Source organism: Brienomyrus brachyistius, chromosome 17, assembly GCF_023856365.1.
Source record: "Brienomyrus brachyistius isolate T26 chromosome 17, BBRACH_0.4, whole genome shotgun sequence".
Classification (NCBI taxonomy): domain Eukaryota; kingdom Metazoa; phylum Chordata; class Actinopteri; order Osteoglossiformes; family Mormyridae; genus Brienomyrus; species Brienomyrus brachyistius.
In genome coordinates, this window is record NC_064549.1 from 1,886,948 (window position 1) to 1,900,090 (window position 13,143).

At 46.4% G+C, this 13,143-nt stretch overlaps 1 protein-coding gene across 2 annotated transcripts in view; it reads right to left on the bottom strand.

Moving 5' to 3' along the window:
• Positions 1 to 473: 473 nt before the first annotated feature.
• The window catches only part of LOC125711958 (cholinesterase-like), a 38,154-nt gene continuing 25,484 nt past the window's right edge, over positions 474 to 13,143 (bottom strand). Inside the window, exon 5 of one of the 2 annotated variants that reach the window (XM_048981455.1) lies at positions 474 to 3,486. In XM_048981455.1, the coding sequence (XP_048837412.1) occupies positions 3,294 to 3,486 (193 nt within the window). In that variant the 3' untranslated portion in view covers positions 474 to 3,293. Of the gene's footprint in view, positions 3,487 to 5,773; positions 5,930 to 13,143 lie in introns of those variants that run through there. The other variant, XM_048981457.1, reaches the window with a different exon arrangement.

The following is a 13,143-nucleotide window of genomic DNA, read 5'->3' on the forward strand; positions in this document are numbered from 1 at the left end:
CACATGACCTGCCCCCACCGCAGCACAGCGACGCCCAGTCCTGCTCAATGATCTGTCTCCAGGCTCCAGCTCTGAATGGCCAAAGAAACGGCAGAGGGGAAGAGCTGGCGCCAAACAGGGATTCACATGCCCAGAGGTATGAGCCAAAAGTGTTACCCGCCAGGTCAGTGTGCCACCTCAGGAACAGGACCGTGGTACAAGCAGGTACAGGCGCGGCTTCCTGTTGATGTCAAGCTTGTTAGAGAACGACAGCGCCCTGTCTGTCTTACGGGAGGTCTGCGTACTGCTCAGGCCAGCAATGCCAGCAATCAGGTGACCGGGAGCTCCAGTGAAGTCTCACTGCCATATATTTGGACACTGTGGCGTACAGTGTTACTCACTGGCACCACTCATCCCCACAACTCCCCCATCCCACCCCCCCGTCGGTAGTGGGTGACCCCGTTCCCCGCTCCTCCCGGTGCCTCCTGCTCGCAGCACCCCGCTGGGCCTTCATCTCCTCACTCCCACCAGTGCTGCTCTCGCTTACGCTGCCGCCAGCTCTTGGCTCTCGATTAATCTCCGTTTTTAAGCTGATTTGGATTTCCACATGGCACGGCGGACGTCCATGCGATGCTAATAATTCACATTGTACACATGCGTGTATATTTATTCTTAGCGGCTAAGAAGATGTCCGTGTTTTGATCTGCAGTCGTAAACCGGAGAGGTGCAAACCTCCATTGTGAAGGAGGGGTATTGAACGCAGAAGTCCTTACCTGGCTCGACATCTTCACCCATCAAGTTTCAGCTGAAGGGCCACTTACTTCCGCTTATGGGTGAAACGAAGGCAGACACACGCTGCCACCTGCTGAGAGCATTATCTGTGTCAGGGTCTTAAAGAGAAGAAATGATTATATGATTATTTCTTTATCATATTCCCCTCCACAGCCATCTCATAGATCTTGGGTCTGGAGTGGGCACACGGTGTGTCTTCCAGTACAGCATGACCGGGGATAGCACGTTGTGTGCTAATGTGCCTTGTACTCAGCGGGTGGAGATGCAGTGGGCAGCTCTCTGCGTCTTAATCTCTGTGGAACAGAGGCGGGTCAGGACAAGCCAGATACCAGCTGGGCGCGGGACGCAAACTGTGGGGTCTGCAAAACCTGGGGAGACTGTAGCTGTTACACCAGGGTATGGAGAGGGGGTGTCGTTTTAAAGGGAAACACCTGAAACGTGTAAATAGAGAGCTGAGCTCAATGTGTCAAAAATAAAGTGAAAGACAATGGGGAAACAGAGCATAGGTAGGAAGAGGGCTAGCGTTAGCCGTATGGGGAATACCTGCATTGGGTATACAGAGATGGTTAGCGGTAGGTTTGTGCAGAATGCTAACTTCGGGCAGAAAGTGAGGGGTAGCATTAGCCATGTGGGGAATATTAGCTTTGGGTATACAGAGGGGGTTAGCTTTAGCCATGTGGGGAATGTTAGCTTTAGGCATAAAGAGAAGGAACACTTTAGCCATATGGGGAATGTTAGCTTTAGGCATAGGAGAAGGATAACATTAGCCATATGGGGAATGTTAGCTTGAGGCATGCAAAGAAGGTTAGTTGTAGCCATATGTGGGAAGTAAAGCCTTAAACATGTAATGAAAGTTAGCTTTAGTTTTAATCATGTATGGACGGTTAAGAGATACTTTTTAGAGGGGTCTTCTGGGGGGCTCAACCATCCAGATAAACACCAACAGCACCGAAAACATACAAAAATAAAAGATTTGAATAAGATTAGCTTTAGCTTTAGCCATGTCAGGAAGCTTAGCATTAGCCTTACGTAAATGGTTAGCGTTAGCTTTAGCCATGTCAGGAAGCTTAGCATTAGCCTTACGTAAATGGTTAGCGTTAGCTTTAGCCATGTCAGGAAGCTTAGCATTAGCCTTACGTAAATGGTTAGCGTTAGCTTTAGCCATGTCAGGAAGCTTAGCATTAGCCTTACGTAAATGGTTAGCGTTAGCTTTAGCCATGTCAGGAAGCTTAGATTTAACCATATGCAGGGTTGCCAACCGGTCAGCTGGCTTGAGTGAGATTTTCAAGTCTGCACATACATTGCACACATATTTACATGTATGCAACAGTTTTACCTGATAAATAGTCTGTAGGGTTTGCAAAGAACGCCAATGCTTCTGACGTAGCTATTTTCAGGATTATAATGGAATATTATAAATTTGCAGTTAGATTTCTTGCTTGAGCAGGATAGTCTGAAAGTGTGAGTGTCACAGCAGATGTGCCATAAGGAAATAGTTAGCTGCAGCTTTAGCTTTGTCAGGTAGCTTAGCTTCATGCAGGTGTTCTTGTTTAGTTGTAGCATAGCGATGGGGAGGGATACGATTCAGTTTTAGTCATGGGGAAAGGTAGCTAGTGCCAGCTGAGTGCCCCCATCTCACCTGAATGATGATACCAGCAACTGGCTACTGCTGACTGGTAGCGTGATGTGACCAACAGACACCATGGAGAAGCCATCGGTGGGTCTCTCAGATTTACCAAGGGGGGATGCTGTTCCAGATGACAGGACTGCGATCCCTGTATTGATTTATTGCTTGCAGCTTGGGGGGGGGGGAGTGGGACGTTGGACATGCATATGCTAAGTTAACAGCACCCGGGCGTGTGTGCTTGTGTGTGTGTGTTTGTGTGTGTGTGTGTGTGTGTTTGTGTGTGTGTGTGTGTGTTTGTGTGTGTGTGTGTGTTTGTGTGCTCATGTATATTTTACTGTTGTGGGGGGCAAATGTCCTTACAATAAAAACCTGTTATTTTAACCTTGTGGGGATATATTTTTGGTCCCCACAGGGGGAAACTCAATTTTATAAAAATCTGTCACTGCAATCAAAAAACTAAAAATGCCAAATGTCTTGTATTTTGTTGGGTGACTTAAGGTTAAGGTCAGGGCTGGGTAGGGATTAAGGTTATTTTAGTTGGGATTAGAGTTTTGCCCATAGAAATGAATGGAGAGTCCCCGCAAAGATACAGATGCCTAATCTGTGTGTGTGCGTGCGTGTTTGCGCGCTTGTGCAGATGCATGCTGGGAGCCGGTAGCTTCCCGGAGCAGAGCAGAGGGGAAAGCCCCTCTCTGAGCCTCGAATGCCTGCAAAGTGCCTGAGCTTGGCCCATTGGGAAATCAAGCTCTCCGCAGACAGCTCTGCACCCTCTCCCGTCCCGCTCTGTCTCCGCACACCTTCCCTGGGGCCCCCCACTCCCTCCCCCATACACCTCATACTGCCATCTGTTGCTCCCCCAGCACAGAAACATGGCGTACTTTGCACCGCTTCAGCGCTACATTATTTTTGACCTATTAGTGTGTGAATTTTCTGATGCGATTGTAGGAGCCTGACGGTGTGGTATTAGCATTCCGTACATGCCGGTGTTTCCCGAAACCCACAGTGCTGCAGGTGCTTCCTCACGGTCAGGACGAGAGGAAACAGGATCATGTTTAATGGATGGATGCTCTCTGTGAACCGCTTCTGCCCTGTGATTGACAGATGACAGACACTGTGAGCCTGAGCACACACACACACACACACACACACACACGCAGGCACGCACGCACGTGTAGGGTATACCTATCCTTATGGGGCCCGCTCATTCACTTCCATGGGAAAAATACTATTGTTAACTATGACATGCACACACACACACACACACACACACACACGCAGGCACGCACGCACGTGTAGGGTATACCTATCCTTATGGGGCCCGCTCATTCACTTCCATGGGAAAAATACTATTGTTAACTATGACATGCACACACATATACACACACACGCACATGCACACACACACACTCGCACATGCACACACAGATACACACACACACACACACACATATATACACACACATGCACACAAATATACACACACGCACACACACACACACATGCACACACACCTACACACACACACATGTTTGTATTCATACCTTTGTGGGACCTGTCCATTCATTTCTACAGGCGAACCCTAATCCCAACTGTGGCAACCTTAACCCCAGACTTTTAGCTATTTTAGTTTTTTGATTGCAGCCACAAACTTTTACAAAATTGAGTTTCCCCTTGTGGGACCTGGAAAAAAATCCCCACAAGGTCAAAATAACAGATTTTTATCGCATTGTGGGGACATTTACTAATATATAAATCATACACAGACATAAATCCACCCCCTCGGAACCCCACCCTCCCACATAAAGAGCCGTGTGACCATAGAGCAGCCAGAGACGTTTCATTTCCGTGTGGTTCCAGAAAGCGCCAAATAGCTAATGGACGCTTCTCTTCTTGAAGCTAAACTGAGCAAAAAGGTGTATTTCTGCTTCCAACATCTCCACTGAGAATGTTCCCTTTCTTGCAGCGTTCCCTGAATGCCAGCGTGACTTTTCCCGCTAGCGACGGTGCCGCGGGCTCGCTGCATGATTGACGCGTCCGTACGACAACGACGACAGGAATCTCCGACTGCTGCCACCCGGAGCAGAGAGTGATGGAGGCCCTCCTCCACCAGGCTGGCCAGCAGGGGACTCAGCTGCTGAGCTGAGTCTCAGAGTAAATGGAGCCAGGAGTGAACTGGGCACCAGGTCACCAACTGTATGGGAAGGTGGGGGCCCTTGCAATACTGTACCCAGATGCGGCTTTGGTTTCATACAAGCAATAAGGACCTGGATCATCATCCATTCCATCTATCCATCCATCCATCCATCCATCCAGCCATCTATTTTCCCACTGTTTATCCTGGACAGAGTCGTGGGACAGAGGGGGGGGCTATCCCAGGCAGCTGGGGTATACCTTGCATGGAGTGCCAGTCCATCAGAAGGCAGGCATACAAAAAACAATCACATAATGCAAGCAATTTAGAGATGCCAGTTAGCCTACATGCATGCTTTTGGACTGCAAAAGAATACAGGGTACCTGGAGTTTACCTGTGTAACACGGGGAGAACATGCAAACTCAGCACACGCAGAGCTGGGGTGGGATTTGAACCCACAACCATGGAGGTCAAAAACCACAATGCTACACTTAAAAAAAAGAAAGTCTTTGATGATGATAATAATAATAATAATAATAATAATAATAATAATAATGCATTTACAGTATATAATAATAATGATAGTAATATTAACAATGCTTTTATTTTATTATATCAGAATTAGCACCGGTAGTAACAGTAGAGACACCATTTGATGCAGCAATTAATGCAACAGTTACAGCTCTATATTACTAGCTAGTGAAACAGCAATCACAATAGTAACAGAAGTTGAAGCAGCAGTAACAGTAGTAACAGATCTATAATAGAAGAAGCTGCAGCAGTAATGACAGTAATAATAGATCTATGTTAGCTGCATTATCAGCAACAGAACAGCATTAGCAGCAACTGAAGCAGCTGTAACAATATTAACAGATCTATATTAGCAGCGGTTGAAGCAGCAGTTACAGTAGTAACAGATCTATATTAGCAGTAATTGAAAACAGTTACAGTAGTAACAGATCTATATTAGCAGCGGTTGAAGCAGTAGTTACAGCAGTAGGAGATCTATATTATCAGCAACTGAAACCAAAGTAACAGTATTAACAAATCTAGCGGCAGTTGATGCAGCAGTAACAGTAGTAACAGGTCTATTTTTGCAGCAATTGAAGCAGCAGTTATAGCAGTAGCAGATCTATATTATCAGCAGTTGAAACCGCAGAAACGGTATTAGCAAATCCAACAGTAGTTGATGCAGCAGCAACAGCAGTAACAGATCTATATTAGCAGCATTAGCCGGATTGGAAGCAGTCTGTAACAGCAGTAGATCTGCTGGTCGAATTCAGCCGACCTAGAGAGCAGCAGCCTGCTGCTGACAGTGACAGGTGCATGATGGGTTCACTGCGGCAAGGTTGCCTGTGGCAGAGCCCGAGTCCCTTTAACGACAGGGTCAGGCTGATCTGCTGGGAGGAAGGAAGGGGGCGTGTGCTTTTAAGGGTTCAGTGGAGGAGATGCAGCATAACCCCAGACACATTTGAAATCACAATCATCCCATTACAGGAAGGCCTTGGCCAGCTGACCCCTGCCCTCTGCTCAAATGTTACCCCGCCTGTGTGCACAGTGCAATAAATGTATGTTTATTTAGCATTATTGCAAACCAGCTACACCCATATGATGGAAAGGCTCCTCCATACAGTAATGCCCATTGGCATGTTTAGCCAATAAAATCTGTAAATGTCACAAGTGTAGGGGGGCGGGGGGCAGGTTATAAGGTAACCCAGGCAGCCTGAACATGAAGCACGTTCACGTTCATCCCTCACTGGCCTGGCCCGCCGCCTGACGTTTAACATGCAGCTGCGAGGCCGTCGGCGCGCGCTGGTTACCGCCTGGCGCGGCCTGGCGTGTCCGTCCGCATAAATGCGCTAAATCTCAGATTCTTCTTTGAAGGGGATCGGTGTTTGCTGATATATTTAGAGCGACCATCTGCTTCCGTGCCGAGTCTCCAGATTTGTCTCACCACGCTGTCCAATGCTCGACTGTACAGATAAGTGATCCGGTTCTGCCTGTACTGAGACGACCCGATCCTGTTTCGCCCCTTACAGGTTTCCGCCATGATGAGTATACCGTTCAATAGCCAGTCGTATGTAAACTGAGGAGCACGCTTATGACAGCTCACTAGCCATATCTGATATGAGTATTTCTTAAGTATTGGTTCTGATAATATTTATCTACGGATTATGCACGGATGATATTCATTTCCGCCGTAATAGCTTTCTGATGGCAGCGGTAGCATTGCACTCCGCAGGACGCAGAATACATGCTAACTCAAGACGCCCATGGAAGCCAGGATCCCCCTCAGAAAAGTAAACTCATCTCCGGTTTCCATACACGCCACTTAAACGGCATTAAAGGGATATTCGAGTAAGAACCCAAAAGAAAATGAGAAGCAAATGTCTTTACAGGATTCCAGTGTGAGCATTTTGCGAAATTCATCTGCAGTCATGTTGGTTAAAATGTTTAGAGGCAGCTATAACAAAACAACAGCTGGATTGCTGGATATATGAGATGACCCAAATACTCATTACTCATTTGCATATCTTTAAGACTTTACGAACCTTTATCGAGTTTAATAGCAAGCGTAAACCACACACTACAGCATGGAAACACAGGCCAGCATCAGGCTGGAAGAGTTAGTCTACAGGGGGAACTGAGCCAGGTTCCGTGGGGCTGATCCTAGAACAACAGGACTCCTGAGCATCAGTAGGCTTCCTACCTGTGGATCTGCTCTTCGGTGAGAGTGTGTAAAAGCACACAGGAGTTATTAATGCCAAGCCTGTAAAGCACATGCATGACCAGGTGCTGAGGGAGTGACATAGTACTGTACTGAGAGTCTGAGAGAGTCCCGTACTGAGAATGACAGCGTACTGTACTGAGAATGACAGAGTACTGTACTGAGAGTCTGAGAGAGTACTGAATTGGGAATGACAGACTACTGTATTGAGAATGAAGGAATACTGTACTGAGAGTCTGAGAGAGTCTCATACTGAGAATGATGACGTACTGTACTGAGAATGACAGAGTACTGTACTGAGAGTCTGAGAGAGTCTCATACTGAGAATGACGGCATACTGTACTGAGAATGACAGTACTGTACTGAGAGACTGAGAGAGTACTGTACTGAGAATGACAGAATACTGTACTGAGAAACTGAAAGAGTACTGTACTGAGAAACAAAGAGTACTATACTGAGAATGACAGAGTACTGTATTGAGAGACTGAGAGAGTACTGTACTGAGAAGCAAAGAGTACTGTACTGAGAATGACAGAATACTGTACTGAGAGACTGAAAGAGTACTGTACTGAGAAGCAAAGAGTACTATACTGAGAATGACAGAATACTGTATTGAGAGACGGAGAGAGAACTGTACTGAGAAGCAGAGTACTATATTGAGAATGACAGAATACTGTATTGAGAGACTGAGTACTGTACTGAGAAACAAAGAGTATTATACTGAGAATGACAGAGTACTGTATTGAGAGACTGAGAGAGTACTGTACTGAGGAGCAAAGAGTACTATACTGAGAATGACAGAGTACTTTATTGAGAGACTGACAAATATTGTCCTGAGAATACCAAAGAGTCTGAGAGAAAATATATGTCTTCACAATGCCAACTTGAATTGAATTTATTGAACTGTAGAAAGATTATTTCTCTGTGCTGGAATTCTGATGAATATGTGAATATACCCCCCATGGCCCCTTGCGGACGGACGTCAGACTTGCAGGCCTCCCTCCCATGGCCCTTTTGATCCACACATGTGCATTATTAGGGGTTTTCTGTTTGTTCTCTGTGAAAAATAGCGCTTACCAATCTGTGACCGAGCTGCTCCTGAACTTTCACACGGAAGAGAACTAATGGAAAACCGCCTAAGGATGGGTGTTGCGCAGAATGAAAGTCGTATTGATTTGTGTAGCCGGATTTGTGTAAGAGCGCAGACAGGCCTGAGGTGGGTGGGTTGAGTGGGCTGTGAAAGGAGCTGCACTGCTGCAGTCTGGACACCAGGGGGAGCCGGATGAGGGGTGTGTGGGTGTCCCTGTGACTCTCTCAGCCTTCTGTAGTGCAATTGGGAACACGACATCCCAGTGACAGTCTGCCATTACATCATACACACATACAGGTTTGTAATTATATCTTTGTGGGAACTTTCCATTCATTTCTATGGGGAAAACTTTAATCCCAACATGACAGCCTTAACCCTTTCCCAGCTCTAACCTAAACCATAAGTAACCAAAGTGATTACATTCACAGATCTTTGTGGGGACCTGAAAAATGATCCCCATACTGTCAGAATAACATGTTTTCATTAGAACATGGTGGCCATTTGGTCCCCACGATGTAACATAAACATAACCCACACACCCGTGCGCACACACATACACATACTGTCGCTATCCTTGTGCTCTTTAAACGGCACTACAAAGGGAAACGTGATTTCCCTGTCGTACTTGTGAGATGTGCCAGCGGGCAGAGTTTCAGAGGATGTACCGCTCAAGGCGACCGCCGCTCGCAGCCTGTTGCCGCCGGTGATACGGCGTAACCCTAATTAACACGGCACTGGCACAGCCTTGTGTCTGTATCGCTGCCACATCCAGGCTACCAACCTGAGCAGCGTGACTCACAGCTCAGGATTCTGCAAAGCAGGATGGTAACGTCACAAGCATAAGGCCTTCAACCGACTGAACGGCGGTATTGGTTCAACTGCAAAATTATTTGTGATGAGCCCAAAATAGTATATTTGTCCAGAACACAGAATTGTAGAAAAAAATATGTATTTTCTTTAGGTCTTTTATAGTTTTAGTAAAATTACAAACGCCACACGATGATGGACTTGCTGCTGTATACCTTGATTGCACGGCGCTGAGAGAGAAAATTTCAGAAATATAGAGAATTTCATTTGATTCTTTTCTGCAAGGTCACGTAGCAGAAAGCAGGCTACTTGCATGACACTCCTTCAGATCCACTCCAGGTGAGGAAAAAAAAACCCTTTTCACTATTATTTCACTTTGCCATCTTACGGGAAGCTACGCTCGAGTCTCTGGGAGCCCTCGAGATAAAGTAACAGACAAGGAGCAGCGTGGGGCCCTAAGTTTCCCGGGCCAACGGCGAATCTTCCTCCTCCTGCTTATTCTGCATGAAAATATGATTGGGATAAAAATAAAACCCTGTGAGTCAGACATGTGAGTCTCTAGCTCTGCCTGCCTCCCTCCCCCCATACCCCCCCCATGCGTGTTTTTGCATAATTACCCAGCGTTACATGATCGTCAGCCTCCCCGTGTTTTTGGCATCACCTGAAGTGCCTGGGAGAGGCTTGGGAAAAGCCTCTCGGATGAGTCACGCTGCCCCCCAACTCCCTGCCTCTGTCACCGTCGCCCGATACTTGAGCTTTGGCTGTGTGGGCAGCTGGGGAGAGAGTGCGACTGGGGGGGGGGGGGGGGGGGGGGGGCGCAAAGAAGGAGAGAGTGAGGGAGCGAGTGAACGAAAAACCGACATGCCAGCCCTTCTCTAATGAGGACCCCCTGTCAGATGGAAGGATTGTAACCACTGCCCAGGTGCATCACCCTTATCAGTCATAAACGGCCAGCGCCGGCTTCCTGGATGCTCCGTTCCTGCTAAACTCCTTTTTGCCTCATTTGGTTGAAATGCTTTGCCTTTTTTTTTTTGTTTCACCGGCATCTGTCAGCCTCTCTCGCTTTAATCTTCCTCACTTCGGCACACACATAATAAATCAATAACTGATTTATTATGCCTTTGAGTCCCACGCTGCTTCTGTCATATCACTCTCCCTTTTTACCGTTACACAGTTGTGCGCCACAAATTTCTTTCCCCCTGGCAACATGAAGATTTCAGCCAATGGTTCCAGATGCCTTGTTAAGTAATTTCTCAGCACGAGTTTGGTATTTTTCCTCTATTTTCCAGGCAGCAAGACACATTTCTTACTGAGTATGTAGCTGTAGGTTTGGTTTTGGTGCATGGATGAGGGGGAAATCATATCCACCCCCTCACATCCCAAACATCGGTACTATAGGCCTCCTCTTGGTCACACTTTAGCAGACGTGCCTAATTGGGCACCTGGGGAGCTTGAGTGGGTTCCCCAACCCACAATGCACTTCGGCTGCTATATACAGTCCACTTGTATTTTAAGGAGAATGGATGGTGGAGCTGCATTGCATCGAGGCTGGTATCAGTAAATCAATAAGCTGAACATTCCTGTAGGCTTAAGGTGACCAGATAATCCATGTCAGGGAGGATACATTGAGCTAGTTAAATGTTAACTACCATTTCACTTAAAAGGACCTGGATTTCACTTCAGCACTGAGTTATTGCTGTGTGCTGATCAGAGGTTGCAATTTCAGGTCCAGAAAGTAAAAAATCCAGACCATGATTTACTTTCAACCAACCAGTTGAGCGTAACGAGTCACAGTCACAGAGGACTCATCTGGTTGGTTGAAAGTAAATCATGGTCTGGATTTTTACCTTCTGGAACTGAAATTGCCACCCCTGGTGCGGATTAGTCAGTCTCTTTTAATCATGCATGTGTCACTAATGTTAAAGTGGAACAGCTGGATGAGTCTATCAATGAAGGAAAGAAACCAGTCAAAGCACAAGAAGAACTGAACTATTTAGTCAATCACAGGAGCCTTTCAATTTTAAAGTAGTTTGTAAAACCTGAAGTAGCTCAATGTGTCCTCCCCAACTCAGATTACCTGATCAGCCTATTCAGGCTTGACCCAGATTCTTAGCTTCTATCTTTGATTAATTAGTTTTTTCTTTCCTTTGATCTGCAGGACAGAGGAGTTTGACTTTTACTCCCTGCAAATGTCTTAATGTAGAGAGACACCAAATGAGTGGCTGATGCCACAAGCTCCCAACAGGAGACAATTAATCAAAGGTCACGCTAGCCAGCGCTAACAGCAGGTAGCTGCGCTCTAAGTCGTGTTTATTTATCTGCTATCCTTTGGGTCGCTCCATGTTACTAAAACAGCTTCCGTTTATCTTCTTGCCGTCCATCTTCAGCTCATCCATACTGTCTCCTTACTCATTCCGCTGTCTCTGTAAGCATAATATCTCCGCACATCCCCTTCCTTATTCCTCTTTTTATTATTTTTCCTGTTTCTCTTTCCACTTCTTCCTCCTCCCCATCACCATCTTTTTTTCCACAAAAAAAGCAGGTCTGAGCGGGTTTAGGTTCATATTCAGGATTAGCTTTTTTTTTCAGGTCCAGGTTCAAGTTTAGATTCAGGTTAAGGGTTAGTTTCCCCTATATAAGATTTAGTTTCTGATTTAGGTCCAGGTTCAGGTTTAGATTCTGACTAAAATTTAGCATCTAATTTCAGTCTTGGATCAGGTTCAGTTTAGGTTCAGGTTTAGTTCCTGGTTAAGTTCCAGGTTCAGGTTTAGATTCTGAATTATATTCTGACAAGCTAAATTTAGCTTGTGGTTGTGGTCCAGAATCAGGTTTAGATTCAGGTCCAGGCTCAAGTTTATATTCACCTGCAGGTTCAGCTAAGTGTTCCAGCGGAGTACATACCCTGTTAATGTAGACTCAGCTGCCCGGGGGCTACTGTATCCTTCCCTTCCCTGCCATAGACCACCTGCCACTGAGGGGATGAATGAGGTCATTTCCTCTTCCGTGTGTCCCGCAAAGAGCTTTTAACAGACCCACAAGTAAATACATAAATAAGCACATAAATCAACATGCATCAGGCTTGCCGTGTCATTCAAGGTGAGGATCTCAGCCATTTATATTATATATGAGAGAGCAGGGAGGGGAGGGCGACGGGGACGCAGTGAGGGGTAGAGCCTGGTGATTTAGGGAGTTATGTGTGCTTTATTTTTACCACGTCAGACTGAAGACTGACACAATTAAGCTGCAGTAGCAGGCTGCTAGTGGCTGGAACACACCCTGGGACTGAGCGTGCACTGACTGGCACATCTGCGTACATCAGCCCCAGAGAAGAGGGAGTCTCCACAAAATCGCTGTAGCAGGAAGTGGGCCACGTAGTAGCAAACTTGTGGCAATGTTTCTTGAACCCCCATAAATAAATAAATACTGTTGTTCCTTCTTTGGGGCCAGAGCTACCGCTGTTACACAGACTCACCGGCAGGCTGAGAAATTATGGTGATATCACTCTGCGAACCCTGGGATTTAAACTCACAACCTACTGATCACAGACACAGCATCTTAACCCACTGAGCCACACAGCACTCCTGGAATGCCTGAGTAAATGTGGCCACCGCTTCCCAGCCCAGCCTGGGACATCATGAATCCGACCCGTGACGCACGAAAAGAAAAACGTACGCGCACAATGCGTAACGGTGAGTGGGGCGTGACCCAGGCCAGGTATTTCTGGTTGCAGCCTCATTCTGTCGTTGTTATGCAACAGCCAGCCAGCCAATGGGAAGAGGGGCAAGGCTGGTGGGAGCGCTCTGGATCCCTGCCAGGCATGTGTAATTAAACACCTACACTCCTTTAGGGACAATTAAAGTCTCGCCGGTCTGCGTGCAGAAATCTCTGAAGAGTCCTTAATGTGTTCTGTTATTTAACAATTACCCTTTCAAATAAAACCACATTATTAGATGCATTTTTTTCACTTTATCCCAGTAAATTAAAATGCA